The sequence below is a fragment of the Saccopteryx bilineata genome, chromosome 7 (genome assembly GCF_036850765.1).
Source record: "Saccopteryx bilineata isolate mSacBil1 chromosome 7, mSacBil1_pri_phased_curated, whole genome shotgun sequence".
NCBI classification, from domain to species: domain Eukaryota; kingdom Metazoa; phylum Chordata; class Mammalia; order Chiroptera; family Emballonuridae; genus Saccopteryx; species Saccopteryx bilineata.
This window is the reverse complement of record NC_089496.1, coordinates 32062986-32080499: the sequence shown is the minus strand read 5'-3', so window position 1 is coordinate 32080499 and position 17514 is coordinate 32062986. Positions and strand designations below refer to the sequence as shown.

General features: G+C 38.1%; 2 protein-coding genes across 3 annotated transcripts in view; both read left to right on the top strand.

Moving 5' to 3' along the window:
* The window catches only part of THSD7A (thrombospondin type 1 domain containing 7A), a 399875-nt gene that overhangs the window by 153300 nt on the left and 229061 nt on the right, over positions 1 to 17514 (top strand). The window lies entirely within an intron of this gene.
* On the top strand, positions 3312 to 4318 carry LOC136310900 (tropomyosin alpha-3 chain-like). 2 transcript variants are annotated; one of them, XM_066239953.1, is made up of 2 exons: positions 3312 to 3476; positions 3611 to 4315. In XM_066239953.1, exons 1-2 carry the CDS (start codon positions 3409 to 3411, stop codon positions 4089 to 4091), a joined length of 549 nt encoding a protein of 182 aa, XP_066096050.1. In that variant the 5' UTR covers positions 3312 to 3408; the 3' UTR covers positions 4092 to 4315. The 2 variants fall into 2 exon arrangements, with proteins under 2 accessions (XP_066096050.1, XP_066096049.1); XM_066239952.1 differs by having other exon boundaries at positions 3312 to 4318.

Below are 17514 nucleotides of genomic sequence, written 5' to 3'. Positions count from 1 at the left end.
TGAATTTTCATTTTATTACATTAATTGCTTTTGAAACATGAAAGCCAATCTTGTATTTTTGGAGAAATCTCCAGTTGGTCATGATGCAATAGCCTTTTGATGTATATATTTATTGCCAGATTGCTTTTTAAATATTTAAAAATTATTTTTACCTCTATGCCCATGAGGTAAATTGGTCTGTAATTTCTCTCTCTCCTAATATCCTTGTCAGGTGGTGGGATCAAGGTTATTCTGACCCTATAAAATTAGCTGTAGTGATTCCCTTTTTCTCTGTGTTCTGGAATATTGTTGGGGTCTAATTAACACAATTTTTTGGGGGGGGGATATTTAGATAAATTCATCAATGAAGCCATCATGGCCAAGAATTTTCTTTGTGGGAATGTTTTCTTATGGATTGAATAGAGCAATATTTAAACTTTTTATATCTCTTAATGTCAGTTTTGATAAGTTTTGTGGTTTTTCTAGAAATTTATTTCATTTAATTTTTAATTTTTTGGCATAAGATTTGTCATAATATTTTTTTAATGTCCACAGAATCTCTAAAGATGGCTCCTTTTTAAATTTTTAATATCAGTCATTTGAAAGTGTTCTCTTTTAAAATTTATTGGTCTTGGTTGAGGTTTATCAATATTGTCAGTCTTGAAAAAAGACTTTTTTCTAGGGAACTTTTGATTTTCATTTTATTAATGTCTGCTCTTACCCTCATTTCCTTCTTTCTACTTTTTTAATTTATTATCCTATTCTAATTTTTTTCATATGAATACTTCTATCATAGTTTTTACAACTTTTTTCCTAAAGTACTTATAAGCTAAGTGCTTAAAGTTATACATTTTTCACAAATTTTGATGTCAAAGTTTTATTCTCATTTGCTACAAATTAGTTTATATTCATTGTGGTTCCTTCTTAGAACCCTGTGTTACATCAATGTGTATTGTTAATTTTCAAACACTCAGGGAAATTCTGTTTGTCATTGGTTATTGATTTGTAGCTTAAGTCTCTAGTGGTAAGAAACCATGTCCTGTCTGAAATCAATCCTTTGAGCTATATGCCGATTTGCTTTAAAGTTTGCATATGATCTGTCTTGGTCAATGTTTTGCATGCATAGAAAAAAGGCATGTTCACTGTGTAGCTATTAATGTAATTGTATATGTATGTCAGTTACATTGATTCTGTTAATCATATTGTTCAAATCTTCTAAATTGCTAGTTATATTTTCTCTAATTCTTTTATCAACTAATAAAGGAAGTGTCTTGGGGTATTTTTTTAAATATATTTTTCTGAAATGAGAAGCAAAGAGGTGGCGAGACAGACTTCCGCATGCGCCTGACCAGGGTCCACCCAGCATGCCCAACAGGAGGTGATTTCCTGCCCACCCGGGGTGTTGCTCCATTGCAACTGGAGCCATCCTAGCACCTGAGGTGGAGGCCATGGAGTCGAACTCAGCGCCCAGGTCAACATTGCTCCAATAGAGCCTTGGCTGTGAGAGGGGAAGAGAGAGGCAGAGAGATAGCAGAGGGGAAGGATGGAGAGCATATGGGTGCTTCTCCTGTGTGCCCTGGCCAGAAATCGAATGCAGGACTTCCACACAATGGGCTAATGCTCTACCACCACTGAGCCAACCAGCCAGGGCTTGAGGTCTTTTATTATAATTACACACTTGTGTACTTCTCCTAGTTACATCAATTTTAACTTTATACATTTTGAGGCCAAATGTTATTAGATACATACAATTTTAAAAAAGTTTTATCATTCTGGTGGATTGATACTTATTATTACTGATGTCTGTCTTTGATACTTTTATTCTTAAAATGTATTTGTCTGATATTAATATATCTCCACCAGCATTTTTTTTGGTTAGTGTTTGTATGCTATGGTCTTTTTACTATATTCCAATTTCCTTATCTAAGATGTTATATTTGTAAGCAGCAAGAGCTGGGTTTTGGTTTTATATCCAATCTGACCACCTTTGTCTTTTACCTTAGATATATATTTCATTCACATTTAATGTAAATCCATGCATTTTGGTTTAAGTAAACCTAAATCATCTTAACTATTTTTATTTTTCTCATTTCTTCTATATATATTCTTCTCTCCTTTATATTATTATTTTTATTATCACTATCTCTTTTCTAATAGCTCATTAATTATACTTTGTTGGCTATTATTTTAGTAGCTTACATTTACCTTTATTTATTAAAATAAACTATAAATTTGTAATTCTATTTCATCCCAGAAATTTTAATGACCTTAAAATTCTTTGCCTCTATTTCCCTCATCTTTCATTATTAATGCTGTTAGTAATATATCTTTTTAGTCTATATAAATGAAACTTCATTAGGCATATTATTATTGTTTTATACATTCACTATTCACTTGGATTTACCTTTTCTTTTATTATTACTTCCTGAATGTTTTCTTCTTTGATATTTTTTCTCCTCCTACTAATTTGTTTGAATGTTAAAGATTTCTTCCATATTCCATATATATTTTTTCTTCAATTTTTGAATCATTCTAGATATTTTTAATGAACTTTTTCCCTATCTTACTAGCCCCCTTGCTGTGAAATCTATTTATTTGTTCTTAATTCAGTTATTCTGTTTTTCAGGTCTAGATTTTTCATTTAACTATTTTTAAGGTAAATTTATGCTCTCTGGTGAAATTCTTCATTATGTTTTTCATTTTCTAAAAAACAATCAGTTACTTCAATGCACAGATCTGGCAACCCTGGTATATGGATCTCCTATACCTTAATCTTTTAAGCAATTTTTTGCTGAGTGCCAGCAGTGTGATTTAAGAAAGTGGGAAGGGGGCTCTGTATAAGTGATAGAATCTTCCAGGTAAGGTTTGTGTGTGTGTGTCTGGTGTTTACTTAGGTTACAAAAATATCACCTTCTTCAAATCTGGAATTCAGCTGATGAGAAGTGTGTATATTTTTTCTTTATACTTTATCCACCGGCATAGCATTTTGGAAATCATAACTGACAGCTGGCTTACTGTACTTTCTGGTCAATCCTGTACATAATAGTTCCTTTCCAGGTCTATAAAATGACTAAAACTTTTGCTCATCTTCTTCACCTCTTGTCCACAGTTTAAGAAATACAACTAAGTCCTCAAGGGTACAAGTGGAAGCGAATGTCAAATCTTTTCTGCACTTCATTTTTGTGTGGTATCTTGGTACCTCAAGTTCTTGATATAATTATATGTCTCTGAAGTCTTTAGATTTTTTTTATTATTTAGCTAGATATTCTAATTGTTCTGACTGTAAAAATTGGTCTGAGGTATGTCAGGGTTAGAAATAGAAGACGGGCAGGAAACCAAACGCGACCAAGTGCTGGGTGGGGACCATGCCCGGGATCACCACCATCGAGGTGGTGAAACGCAAGATTCAAGTTCTGCAGCAGCAGGCCGATGATGCAGAGGAGAGGGCCGAGCGCCTCCAGTGGGAGGTGGAGGGAGAAAGGCGAGCCCGGGAGCAGGCTGAAGCTGAGGTGGCCTCCTTGAACCGTAGAATCCAGCTGGTTGAAGAGGAGCTGGACTGTGCTCAGGAGCACCTGGCCACTGCCCTGCAAAAGCTGGAGGAAGCTGAGAAAACTGCCGATGAGTGTGAGAGAGGTATGAAGGTTATTGAAAACCAAGCTTTAAAAGATGAGGAAAAGATGGAACTCCAGGAAATCCAACTCAAAGAAGCTAAGCACATTGCTGAAGAGGCAGACAGGAAGTATGAAGAGGTGGCTCGGAAGTTGGTGATTATTGACGGAGACTTGGAACGCACAGAGGAACGAGCTGAGCTTGCAGAGTCCTGTTGCCGAGAGATGGATGAGCAGATCAGACTGATGGACCAGAACCTGAAGTGTCTGAGTGCTGCCGAAGAAAAGTACTCTCAAAAAGAAGACAGATATGAGGAAGAGATAAAGATTCTCACTGATAAACTCAAGGAGGCAGAGACCCGAGCAGAGTTTGCTGAGAGATCAGTAGCCAAGTTGGAAAAGACAATTGATGATTTGGAAGATAAACTGAAATGCACCAAAGAGGAACACCTCTGTACACAAAGGATGCTGGACCAGACTCTGCTTGACCTGAATGAGATGTAGAGCACCCCAGTCCTGCCCCGCCACTGCGCCTTCCTCTGACCCTGACTCCGCCTGAGACCAGCCTGCCTGGAAGCTGACCTTTAAACTGAGGGCTGATTTTTAACTGGAAGGCTGCTTTCTCCTTTCACTGTCTCCCCCTACCCCCACATGTCTTTTTCGCCAAACTGTTTCTGCCTCTTCCCAGAGATTCTGGTTGGGCTAGAGGTTGAGCAGCTTTTGGAACAACATTTAAGGGATCGTGAGCACAATGTAAAGTGTCTTGAAAAGCATGTTGTGATGTATACATTTTGTAATTACCTTTTTGTTGGTAGTGTAGCAACCATTTGTACAACATTCCAAAGCCACAGTTCTCAAGCAGCAGTCTAATCCCTTTTTCACTTTTATTTTTTTTTATTTTTATTTATTTATTTATTTATTTATATTTTTTTCTGAAGCTGGAAACGGGGAGAGACAGTCAGACAGACTCCCGCATGCGCCCAACCGGGATCCACCCGGCACGCCCACCAGGGGCGACGCTCTGCCCACCAGGGTGCGATGCTCTGCCCCTCCAGGGTGTCGCTCTGCCGCGACCAGAGCCACTCTAGCGCCTGGGGCAGAGGCCAAGGAGCCATCCCCAGCGCCCAGGCCATCTTTGCTCCAATGGAGCGTTGGCTGTGGGAGGGGAAGAGAGAGACAGAGAGGAAGGAGGGGGGGTGGAGAAGCAAATGGGCGCTTCTCCTATGTCCCCGGCCGGAATCGAACCCGGGTCCCCCGCACGCCAGGCCGACGCTCTACCGCTGAGCCAACCAGGCAGGGCCTCCCTTTTTTCACTTTTAGAAGGTAATTTTTCAGCTCAATCCATATTGCCCTCTCCCTAGAAGGGAAGGAGTTATGGGCCTGCCTTACTGAGAGCCAAACAGAGCCCAGAGAAAGACTCTACTGTGGGGAATTATTGCTTTGTGCCAAGTACCAGCAAAACCAGACAGGTGATTCTAGGAGGAGTTAGTCAAAAAAAGGAAAAAAAAAAGTGATATTCAGGTTTCAGCTTTACGGTATCTTTGGGCAGTTTTATTTTTTTCATCAGAAGTGACCAAACAAATTAAAACGAGACCTCTCTGTCAGAGACCAAATCCTGTCCCATCTAACCCCCTTCCCAGTGGTTCACAGAATGGATCATGTGCCCCTTATGTTGAGGTGACCAGTTACTTGCTTTTTGCCTTGAAAGAAAGAAAATTATGTTTTTGTCACTGATTTAGCCATATGAAATTCATCTCATCACCCTTTTCTGGGTCTGAAGCTGCTGTCTCTAAAAGTGCCATCTCATTGTGCTTTGTATTAGTGCTGGAGAAATCTTGAATAGTTTATGAACAAACTATTGCTTCTTTGCTTCTTTGGGGGTGGGGTATACTGGCCACCCCATCTGGCTGTGAGAGCTCACTCCAGTCTGGGCTGGCAGTATGCTGATCTTTAAAAGTTTCTTTCCTTACCCAAGCCCCTCCCCTTTTTTGGTGAGGTTTCTTTGAATTCTGTTAGGTCCGCATCCTGCAACTTACTGGCTTAAAATGTACTCTCCTTTGATGTGCTCTCTTTGGGGCCAGTTGGGAGAAAGAGAAACTAACAGTGCAACTGTTTTGATACTGAAAATTGACAAGTATCTTTTAAAAATAAAGAACCAGTCCTTCTAAAATAAAAATAAAAAAAAGAAGACGTTTTACTTTAACATTTATTTATTTATTTATTTGTTTATTTTTTACAGAGACAGAGAGAGAGTCAGAGAGAGGGATAGATAGGGACAGACAGACAGGAACAGAGAAAGTTGAAAAGCATCAATTATTTGTTTTTCGTTGCGACACCTTAGTTGTTCATTGATTGCTTTCTCATATGTGCCTTGACTGTGGGGCTATAGCAGACTGAATAACCCCTTGCTTGAGCCAGCGACTTTGGGTCCAAGTTGGTGAGCTTTGCTCAAACCAGATGAGCCCGTGCTGAAGCTGGCGACCTCAGGGTCTTGACCTGGGTCCTTCTGCCTCCCAGTCCAATGCTCTATCCACTGCTCCACCACCTGGTCAGGCCATTTTACTTTGTTTTAAATACACATTTACTCCTCACCTGTGGTGATGCAGTGGATAAAGCATCGGCCTAGAATGCTGAGGTCACTGGTTCAAGACTCCAGGCTTGCCTGGTCAATGTACATACAGGAAGCAAGGTGAGGCTTCCTGCCCCCCATCCTTCCTCTCTCTCCATCTCCTCTCTCTAAAATCAATAAATGAAATCTTAAAAAAATACACATTTATAAATATTTGTTTTATTTCTGATTATAACAGTCTTCCTTTTTTATATTTGTCTCTACTAGCCATACATAATTTATTTTAGTGTAAGTTACTAGGTAGAGATTTAGCTTCTTTTTGTCAAAGAGCTAATCAACAACTCAATGTCATTTTTTTATCAATAAATTTTTATTTTAATGGGGTGACATCAATAAATCAGGGTACATATATTCAAAGAAAATATTTCCAGGTTATCTTGTCATTCAGTTCTGCTGCATACCCATCACCAAAAGAAAGATCGTCTTCCGTCACCCTCTATCCAGTTTTTTTTTGTACCCTTCCCCCTCCCCTTCCCCCTCTCCCTCCTTCCCTCCCCCCACCCCCCCGTAACCACTACACTCCTGTCCATGTCTCTTAGTCTTGTTTTTATGTCCCATCAATGTATGGAATCCTGCAGTTCTTGTTTTTTTCTGATTCGCTTATTTCACTCTGCATAATGTTATCATGATTCCACCATTCTGCTGTAAGTGATCCGATGTCATCATTTCTTCTAGCTGAATAGTATACCATGGTGTATATGTGCTCCATCTTATTTATCCAGTCTTCTATTTTTTTTACAGTGATTAAAAGCCTTTGAGCAAACTCTTGGCCAATACAGCAAGAATCCATAAAAGAGTAGTGTCCTTAACATGTTCCCCAAGTCCAAGTTGGCCCCATCACCATGCCAAATCCCTGAGAAATGCAACCCAACCACAGTTCAGTCTGTTAGGAGCTGTCACAGGGAGCAGGAGTCCAGGAAAGTTCCCCACAGGAAAAGTCCGCATGGCACTGGAATTGTTGTCACCATTTTATACTTTGCAGTTCATGTCCAAGTCCCAATGACAGCTGCTTCTAGCTGGTAATGATCCAGGTAGCCTGGAAAAAGCCATTTGCAGCATGCGTGGATATGGAGCTTCTGTTCTCCTCTGCCTGGAGAGTTGAGACCAGGTTGCTTTTCCCTGGAGCTCTGTGACTGTGGCATGGTAAAGAGAACCTTGGGATACACTAAGCTGGGTGGCAAAGGTGAATTCATAATACAAGTTGGCAAAAGGGGGAAGGAGAGCTCTAAATTAGGAGTAGGTCCCAGCCTGAAATATGAGTGGGGCATTGAGGTAGGAGGGATAAAGGAAACACTATATACTAAGCAAAGCAGCAGAAAATAGGACTATCAACACCCACAACAGAGATCTTTGAGGGAAGAATAAAAAACCTGACTATTCAGGCAAAACATAGTTAAGTGGCCCTTGTGCAAATGAGATCAGTTTACCTGCTTCTTGGAAGAAATACCCTAGGCTCGTCCACAGTGTCATAGATGGGGCCGACGGCTCTGGGCACCTTCAGCCTTCAGTGGCAAACCCCAGCTTTCTGGGCAAGGTTAGGTCATAGGTGGCTGGAGCAGGGCTGGAAGAGACTGAACCCTCCCTTAGAGGAGCAAGGGGGAAGCCTACCTTCCAGTGTCCCTGTTTCCTCACAGCAGAGGCATGTAAGCCTGGCAGGCTTTAGCTCAATGCAATGTCATTTATTTTTATTCAGTCTTTAATTATTAATATAAATTGCTACTTTTATTACATTCTGCTTATAATATATGTTTTTGATTTTTTGGTGTTTTTGAATATTTTATTATGTTCTGTTCTTACTTGGCCATCATATTTTATTTCTTTTGACATCAAAATATGGCTTATTATAAAAGAAGGTAGGGCTCATTATCATTGTTTTTATTCATAATGTTTATTTTAGATATAGTTGATATAACAAGAATAAAGTTTGGAATCATTTCTCTTCTAAAATTATTTTATTAGAATTTTTATTTGATTTATATTAACCTGAATTCTCTGTTAACTTTCGCTTTAGTAGTAAGTGTATAATACTTTTTATATGTTTTATTTAAGCTGTTCCTCTGAATAGGTGGAACATTGCAAGAGTCAGTAACAGCATTGCTTTTTTTATAAATTTTTATTTATTTTTTATTTATTCATTTTAGAGTGGAGAGGGAGAGAGAGAGAGAGAGAGAGAGAGAGAGACAGAGGAGAGACAGAGAGTGAGAAGTGGGGGAGGAGCTGGAAGCATCAACTCCCATATGTGCCTTGACCAGGCAAGCCCAGGGTTTCGAACCGGGGACCTCAGCATTTCTATAGGCCAACGCTTTATCCACTGCGCCACCACAGGTCAGGCACAGCATTGCTTTTAAACATCATGGTATATCCAGTGCCTCCCACAGTACTTGGTAGATAGTTGTTTCTTGTTTCCTCTTCTTTGATAGCATCAACAAATTCATAAATGATTCTAGGAAAAAATTTGTTTTTCTCCATATTAATTTTTTTTCATATATAAGCATATGCCTCCCTATCTCGACTGATATGAAGATCCCTTTATAAACCAGTTTAAATTAGTGATCTGTACCTCTCCAACTTTTAATACACATGCAAGTTATATAGGAGTCTTCTAAATATGTAAATTCTGATTCTGTAGCTTTGGGGTTGGACCTGAGTTTCTGTATTTCTGATAAGTGTTGATAGTTCTGGTCCCTGGATCATACTTTGAGTTGAAGGGGTCTAGATTCTTGGATAAGGCTTCTGTGGAAATACATATTTTTACTAAATTAAGGTATTGTGCTCACTGGGAAAGGTTTCTTCTCACTAATATATTAACAGTGACATTTTTTTAAAATTAAGCAACTGGAATTTGTATTCATTAAATGTATTCCTTAAATAAGTGTTTATGTAGCAGCAATTAATATTTCATATGCATCATCCTAAATATTAGAGATAGAGAAATAACAAGATAGTACTTACCTTCAAGATACCAATAACCTATAGGAAGAAAGACATAAATAATTGTAATACACTACAGGCTATAACAGAGATTTAATTGAGGAGAAGTAGTATAGAAGATGAGTGTGGGTAAATTGCAGTATTGAGAGGGAACAAAAAACAAGACAGGCTTGGAGAAGGAAGTTCAGGTCAGATCATGGTGGAACTTATAGGTTGTGCTAACAGCTTTGCTTTAAGAGCAATGGGAAGGGAATCAAAGAGTTTTAAGCAAGAAGGTGACGTGAACAGACTCCCATGTTGAAAAGATTTCTCTAGCAGAGAAATCAGATTACAGGGGGGAAAAAGTGGGCAAGCAGCTGACAATTTTAAATTCCAAATGTGAGTATGGGGGCTGTAGTGCTTTTAAGCACATTAATAAGATACTATAATCTGATGGGAGTCGGGTTGCTCATATCATAACCAAGCATGTACACAATAAGAATATCAGTGAGTCAAGGGTAATAAACAAAATACCTGAAATAAGTGAAAGACTGTTCTTTTTTTATTTGAGCACATTTAAAACCCAGAATATGTCATTCTCTTTGGAAATATCTCTACAAAAAAAGTACAATTTAAATGCTAAGAAATATATCCATACTTGATCATTTCCCCATTTTTTTCACTCATCCTTTTAGGCATATGGCCTTCCATTTAGTTTTGTTAAGAATCTTAAAATACAGTCAAATGCATTTTATATGTACTCATTGTCTTTTCAAGAGAAGCAACAAATATGATGTTTTCCTGGAGCTACAGAGATCAGAAGTCAGAGATAAAGAAATTCCCCTCCAGTAGCCCTTGCTTTATAATTTCTTATGCCAATTGAAAACTGCAAGATATCAAAGAACATGAGACTGGAATATTTTTATGGTACAACTTTCTGAAACTGCTTATCTACAGATAAAAAAAAATTAGCCATTGGCAAAATGAGTTACAGAACTGTCTCAGAGGTTGAGATTTGTGAGATTTGTGAAGCTCAAATCTTAGGAGTAGTACTTATTGCAGAAGAAACCAGGATGCTTTTCAGCACTTATGAAAATGTGACTCATCCTCTGAGAGACAATGTGACACTGAAAAAAAAAATGCCATTGAAATAATGAGTCAACCATTAATGCCACGGAAGTGAAAGAAGACCTATATGGGGAAAACACTTTTCATTCTGTTACTTCTTACAGTCATCTTCACAAGCATACTAGCAAGTGACAAACAAGTCTAAAATAAAATACACATGATAAGCATGCATCCTCTGATTCCAACATCAGGGGAAAAAGGAAAACAAACCGGAAGGAAAATAGTATTAAAGCTTATTTTAAGCAATCATTGGTGGCTTCAACTCACACTTTATATTTTCATTGTCTATGTCCCTGAGCAGCTGGTTGAATTTTGGATCAATTTTTAGGCACAAATTTCCTTAAATCTATGAGTTCGTTTTCTCACCAATTAGTTTTACAATTGATGCAGTTTTGACGTTGGACTCGCCACCTGCTGGTCCTTTTTTGATGCCAGCAGGGTAGCCATCCTATCTAGTGCTTGACGTTCATTGCCGTCACTCTTTGAGTATAATATAACCTTGACCTCCATAGTCAGCTACTCTATTTTTAGCTTCTTGATAATTCATACAGGATGTCAAATTATTATTATTTTTTTAATTCAGAGTCTTTTCTCTTGAGGATTTCTAGAAACAGCCATTCTCTGCTATCTCTTGCAGCTTAGCAAGTACCTATTAAGGGGCAATAGCAATTATGATTTAAATGTATTAAGGAAAGGACTCTCATATCAACTTTTATTGGCAGTCTAGCACTATAGTGGGAACTATAAAAGGAACATAACAAAGCTCCTATACCTGAGTGGCTTCAAATCTTATTTGAGAAATGCGTTTGCATACATAAAATATTTGGTGAAGAGTAGAGAACACAATTGAACAGAATGTGAAAACATGTGGGATAGATGGTATGAGGAATCCTCTTAAACCTTTATAACTTGAAAAGAGAATGAGTCAGCACAATTAAAGCAGATTTTTGAAAGAGAATTTGGATTCACTTAGGGTAAAATACTATAAGGTATACTAATATAGGATTTACCTATAAGAACACTTCTAAGGCCTTCTCCAACCTGGCCCTAAACTCTTTTCTTTTCATATCTATGGGTTCCATGTGGATCTTCATATATCCAGTCTGCATTTCCTGTTTTTGTTTATATTGTTCCCTATTCCTAGAATTCTCTTCTGTAAAGCTGTCCCTTTCCAGCTGTAAGTCCCATGAGTTCTGTTTCTACCTCTCCAAGTGACATCTCATCGTTGCCCTCAAGCTTTGCATTCCTAAGTAAAAATGAGATGTATTTCTTCTTTAGGCTCTCAGTGCACGTATTTTTCTGCTCTCAGACTAGAATCCACAAAACTCACTCTACTGTTCAGAAGCATTCATTGTGAACTTGCAGCCTCTGAAGAGCTGTGATCTAAAGCATATCATTAAGGCTGCTTTGTTGAAGTGGATGTCCTTTCATCCCCACTCTTCAAAATAATGACAATGGGATACCTTATGAAGTTTACTACATGCAGTTTTAAAAACTGGGTCACGCCCTGGCCAGTTGGCTCAGTGGTAGAGCGTTGGCCTGGCATGCAGAAGTCCCGGGTTCAATTCCCGGCCAGGGCACACAGGAGAAGTGCCCATGAACTTCTCCACCCCTCTCTCCCCCTCTCCTTCCTCTCTGTCTCTCTCTTCCACTCCCGCAGCAAGGCTCCATTGGAGCAAAGATGGCCCGGGCGCTGAGGATGGCTCCTTGGCCTCTGCCCCAGGTGCTAGAGTGGCTCTGGTCGCAAAAGAGCGACGCCCCGGAGGGGCAGAGCATTGCCCCCTGGTGGGCAGAGTGTTGCCACCTGGTGGGCGTGCCAGGTGGATCCCAGTCGGGCGCATGTGGGAGTCTGACTGTCTCTCCCCGTTTCCAGCTTCAGAAAAAAAAAAAGATACAAAGAAAAATTGGGTCACATAGAACGCACTTCAGAATTTGTTATGAATAACCAATAGTTAATTATTTATTCTTTTTCATACTTTAAATAAGAAGACAATGTTCATCTTTCCCTTTTGCATTAAAAACTACTTGAATCTTCCAATAATGACTTTTCAATAATGTGAAAAAAAACCCTACCCACCTCTAATTTTAGTATTTTTGTACTTAAGAAGTTCATAGGTAAATGAGAAAAGTAATAATTCTGACTTGGATTTGCAAAAAAAAAATCTGGATGCTTATAAAATCCCAGGCACATATAATATTTGTTAAATTATATGGAATATTTTGATTAACCATATATTGAATGAATGAGGTCAGAGGTATTAAATAATTAGACCATTTGGCATACTTGCCTTCAGAAAAACAGGTGATCTAAACTAATGCCTGGAGTCAAAGTAGATATAACAAAAAGATAATCAATAAAAAGAAGTAGCCTGACAGGCGGTGGTGCAGTGGATAGAGCGTCGGACTGAAATGCGGAGGACCCAGGTTCGAGACCACGAGATCACGAGCTTGAGTGTGGGCTCATCTGGTTTGAGCAAAGCTCACCAGCTTGGACCCAAGGTTGCTGGCTTGAGCAAGGGGTTACTCAATCTGCTGAAGGCCCACGGTCAAGGCACATATGAGAAAGCAATCAATGAACTAAGGTGTCACAACAAAAAACTGATGATTGATGCATCTCATCCCTGTCTGTTTCTGTCTGTCTATCCCTATCTGTCCCTCTCTCTGAGTCTCTCTCTGTCTCTGTAAAAAAAATAAAAAAATAAAAAATAAAATAAAATAAAAAGAAGTACTGCTAACATACCTTCAAGATCCTTATTTCAGTGTTTTTGGATAAATACCTAAAAGTAAGATTGTTGGACCATGTTGTGGTCCATGTGGTAGTTGTATTTTTAATGCTGTACTGTTTTTCATAATGGCTGAACCAATTATCAATCCCACCAACAGTGGACAGGAGTTCCTGTTCCTCCACATCCTCTCCAACACTTGTCAGCTTTTGTTTTTCAGAGAATAGCCATCCTGACAGATGTGAGGTGATATCTCATTTTGCTTTTGGTTGCATTTCCTGATGATTAATGACATTGAGCATTTCTTCATATACCTGTTGACCATTTGCATGTCTTGGGAAAAATGGCAGCATTTACCACAATAGCCAAGACGTAGAAACAACTGGAATGTCCATCAGCAGATGAATAAATAAAGAAAAGGTGGTGTGCAATGGATATGTCTAAAGAGTCAAACTCATAAAAGCAGGGAGTAGAATGGCGGTTGCCAGGGTAGGGAGGGGGAATTGAGAAGCTACTGCTAATCAATGGGCATAAATTTCAGTTAAGTAAGATGAATAAGTTCTAGAGATCTATTGTATAATATTGTATCTATATACCATATATATAACATATAATATAGAACACTCTGTGTTACATAGTTAAAATTTTTGAGAGTAGATATCATGTTGGTGTTCTTATCACAATAAAACAAAATTTTTAAAAATTTAAATAAAAAATGAATTCTGGTAGGAACACCAGATAGGTAGGTAATCCAAATGCAAGTTTCCTCTGTCCTTCTGCTGTGTCCTGTTTACCCTGGAGACCATCTGTGGACTGTGAGCTCTTATGCCCTATGTACTTTAGCAAATAATGAGTATTCAGTTTAGAATGCTGCGAACATTTTTAGCACTGGAATTGCTTCCTATAAAGAGCATTTAATTTATGAGTGGAATTTTGATTTAAATAATTCTCATTTCTTTCCACCAAAAGAATACTAAATAGATGCAGATAAATGTGTAAAGCATTTGCTATGTAATTGATCTTATTTCTTCATAGAATTTTATACACACTATGTCAAAGCATCCAAACATATATTATTAGCACTTATCTTCAAACATAAACGAAAGTTTATCAATTCTGGATTATGCAATGGAATCATAGTCTTTTGAGAGAAAAAGTCTTAGGTATGATAACTGAATGCATGGTACCTCAGGAGCCTGAGTCAGTGAAAGTTGCTGATTAAGTAATCTGGGAGAGCTCAGAGGTGAAGTGTACATATAGCTCTCTGAGTCAGCCATGAAGTCATAGACACTCAGGCATAGAATTTTTAATATGTTTCTTTGTCCTGATGCGGCTGAGTTAGCCAAGCAATTACCAAAAGACTGTGTATAGTGAGTAAATTCATTACACATCACAGTGTAAATCAAGAAAAGTCTGATCCTTGACAAAATGTGTGTGAGATGAGATAACAGCGTATCTAGAAAGTTGGGATGAGATTCATCATGTTGACATGAATATGAAGTTATTTGCCTTTATTTATGTGAATAAGAATAGAAGATATGTGGATATGGTCAGATATTTTATTATTTGTCTTCTCCATTATACTAGTTCCAAGATTTCTCTATGATATTAATGTACAGTCTAACTTTGCTGCAGAAAAGTGAGTCTAATGATTAGAACAGAAATTTAACTAGGATAAGAAAAAAAATGAGATTATTTAGTTCAAAGTTTTAAAATATTTGAAAAGCTGACAAAAGGTTAGAGTAGAATTCTTAGAGAAGGAGATTTTATAGAAATATAGGGAAGAAATAACAAATCAATAAATAAAACTCCATCACCAGAATGGGCAACTTTGCTTTAACCATGAGCCCTTTTCACCGGAAGTGTGCCATCCGAGGTTAAAAGAATGTAAGATGAAGAAAGATGTATTGCAGGATCTCTGTGGCTCCTTCCAAATTAGACTCCAAGATAAAGATAATATTTGTTCATGACAGTGAAGGATTTATAAAGCCTAAGGTAACTTTGATAATTTACTAATGAGAGTATGAGAAATAGAGTTCCTTTGTGAGCTATTCATCTGAATTAAAATCTCCTAAGGTAGCATGTGACAATACTGAGCTGGGACACCTGGCTTGGGCTCTGGCTAGGACGATTATATAACCTCCATTTAACTTCTTAAGATTTTGGCTATAAAATGTTACACTATTTATCACCAGAGTGTCTTTCAGTGTAGGAATATGCTGTGAACAATTAGAGACAGAGAGGTGCCCTAGGGTGAGAGTCCAGGGGCCTCTCTGACCTGTACTGGAGACAGTGAGTGCAGGAAACAGCAAAACAGCAGGATAAGATTCAGCAACACAGAAACACTTAGGCTCTCAGAACAGAGATTAGAAGTCAGCATGTTCCTTGTCCTTTACTTCATCCCCCTGAAAACTTCTGCTGTCTACTTCCTTGAGTTCTTTGTACCGGCTAATAAATATCTGAATAAGGCTGGGGACAGGACTTCAGTCCTGCAGTCTGTTGACCAGGGCTGTAGCCTCCCCTCAGCCCCTTAGAGCATGTTGTCTGGTCTCTGAGTAGTTCATTATCACTGTGACACTTCACTTTTAAATTTTACAAATTTCATGAATGTGTAACAACCATTAGCTCTCTTCTTCTAACCATCTGCCTTAATTTTCATACTATTATTCTCTTGGAACCAATTACTCAGTGAAATCATGTATTAATACTTTGAGTTAATATTCAATAAATATATATGTAATGTTTTTAAAGTCCATCCTCACTGAGACTTTTTTTTTTTGTATTTTTCTGAAGCTGGAAACGGGGAGGCAGTCAGACTCCCGCATGCGCCCTACCGGGATCCACCCCAGATGCGCATCAGGGGGAGATGCTCTGCCCATCCAGGGCGTCGCTCTGTCGCAACCAGAGCCACTCTAGCGCCTGGGGCAGAGGCCAAGGAGCCATCCCCAGCGCCCGGGCCATCTTTTGCTCCAATGGAGCCTTGGCTGCAGGAGGGGAAGAGAGAGACAGAGAGGAAGGAGAGGGGGAGGGGTGGAGAAGCAGATGGGTGCCTCTCCTATGTGCCCTGGCCGGGAATCGAACCCGGGACTTTTGCACGCCAGACCGACGCTCTACCACTGAGCCAACTGGCCAGGACCCTCACTGAGACTTTTAATCATGCAAAAGAAGTATCAAATCTACATGTATCTTTACAAGACTAATGATGTATCTTAAAGTATAGATTGGCCTCATAAACTGGTATTAATATAATATTATTTAAGATTACGATTCTTTAATACTTGGGGAATTTTTCAGCCCATATAAATTTAATATCCAAGGAGAAATTTACATTCAAATACAGAACAAATGTGGGTCAAAAGAAAAACCAAAAAATGGATGTTTACTTTCTGACTTTCTGATTTTGTATGCAAGCTTAATATTTCAGGCTAAAGGAAATATTTTTCTAGGTAAAGATATAGCGTACACATTTATTAACAAATAAAAGAGTTGTATGCATCTTCAATAATGCTTAACTGATAACATTTTTTTGCAGATAAAATTAATTATATAATTTTATTAATAGAGGATATGTCTTTTCATCAGAATTAGAAATATTCAACATAGACCAAATCCAGTTATGGCTTTACATTTTATAATTTAATTTAGGGCTTTGTTATATATGCTGTGTTTTCCACACTAAAATTATTATATGAAAAATACTGACTAATAATAATCTATTTCTTAAGAAATGTCTACAAGTTTCTGAGTTATGTTTTATTGTCAATGTTGGGAAGATACTTCTAAAAAATTAAGATAATTCTCAATTTAGTGATTGGAAAATTGAAGCATTTACATTCAAATCTTTGATTGATGACCTACTCATTTTTTCTAGCAACTTATAATTTTGAGTTCATGCTTTAGCATTATAAAGTTTACTTGACGTTTACCCATTATGGAAATAATCTAAGGGTTAATAGATTTTTCTAAGTCACTAATGTTGCAAATCACAACCCTAAACCACTCAGGTTCCTGAAACGTGGAGTTTGGAAGGATATACTTGGCTTCAGATGAAGTAATCACTTTCAGATGAAGTATAAGTATTTTGGTAGCAAAAATCATTTGTATTTAAAAGTGAATTTACTTATACTTTACATTTATGCATCTACTAATTAGTGTATTGGAAATTTACTGTTTTAGGTATCTGAATTGCTCACTTATCTAAGTCTATATAACTACAGCATTTAGTGGGATAGAAATTATATGGAGATTATAGATATACAGCAATGTAGATATATGGGCATTGATTAAGGTAACCTTCTTTATACATTTTCTGTGTTTCAGAAATTTGGAAGCAGCTTAGCTGGGTAGTTTTGAGTCAGAGTCTCTCACGAGATTATGGTCAAGACACTGGCCAGGCCTGAAGTTATCCAAGGGCATGACTAGTGCTGAAGGTTCTGCTCCAAGGAGACCATGGACCACTCACATGGTTGTTGGAGGAGGTCTCAGTTCCTTTCCAAAAGGCTGCTTGAGTATCCTCATGACATCCTGGCTGATTTTT

Bases quoted from the DNA above. Each gene is read 5' to 3' on its own strand.
- LOC136310900 (XM_066239952.1), top strand. From the start codon at position 3,345: ATGCCCGGGATCACCACCATCGAGGTGGTGAAACGCAAGATTCAAGTT.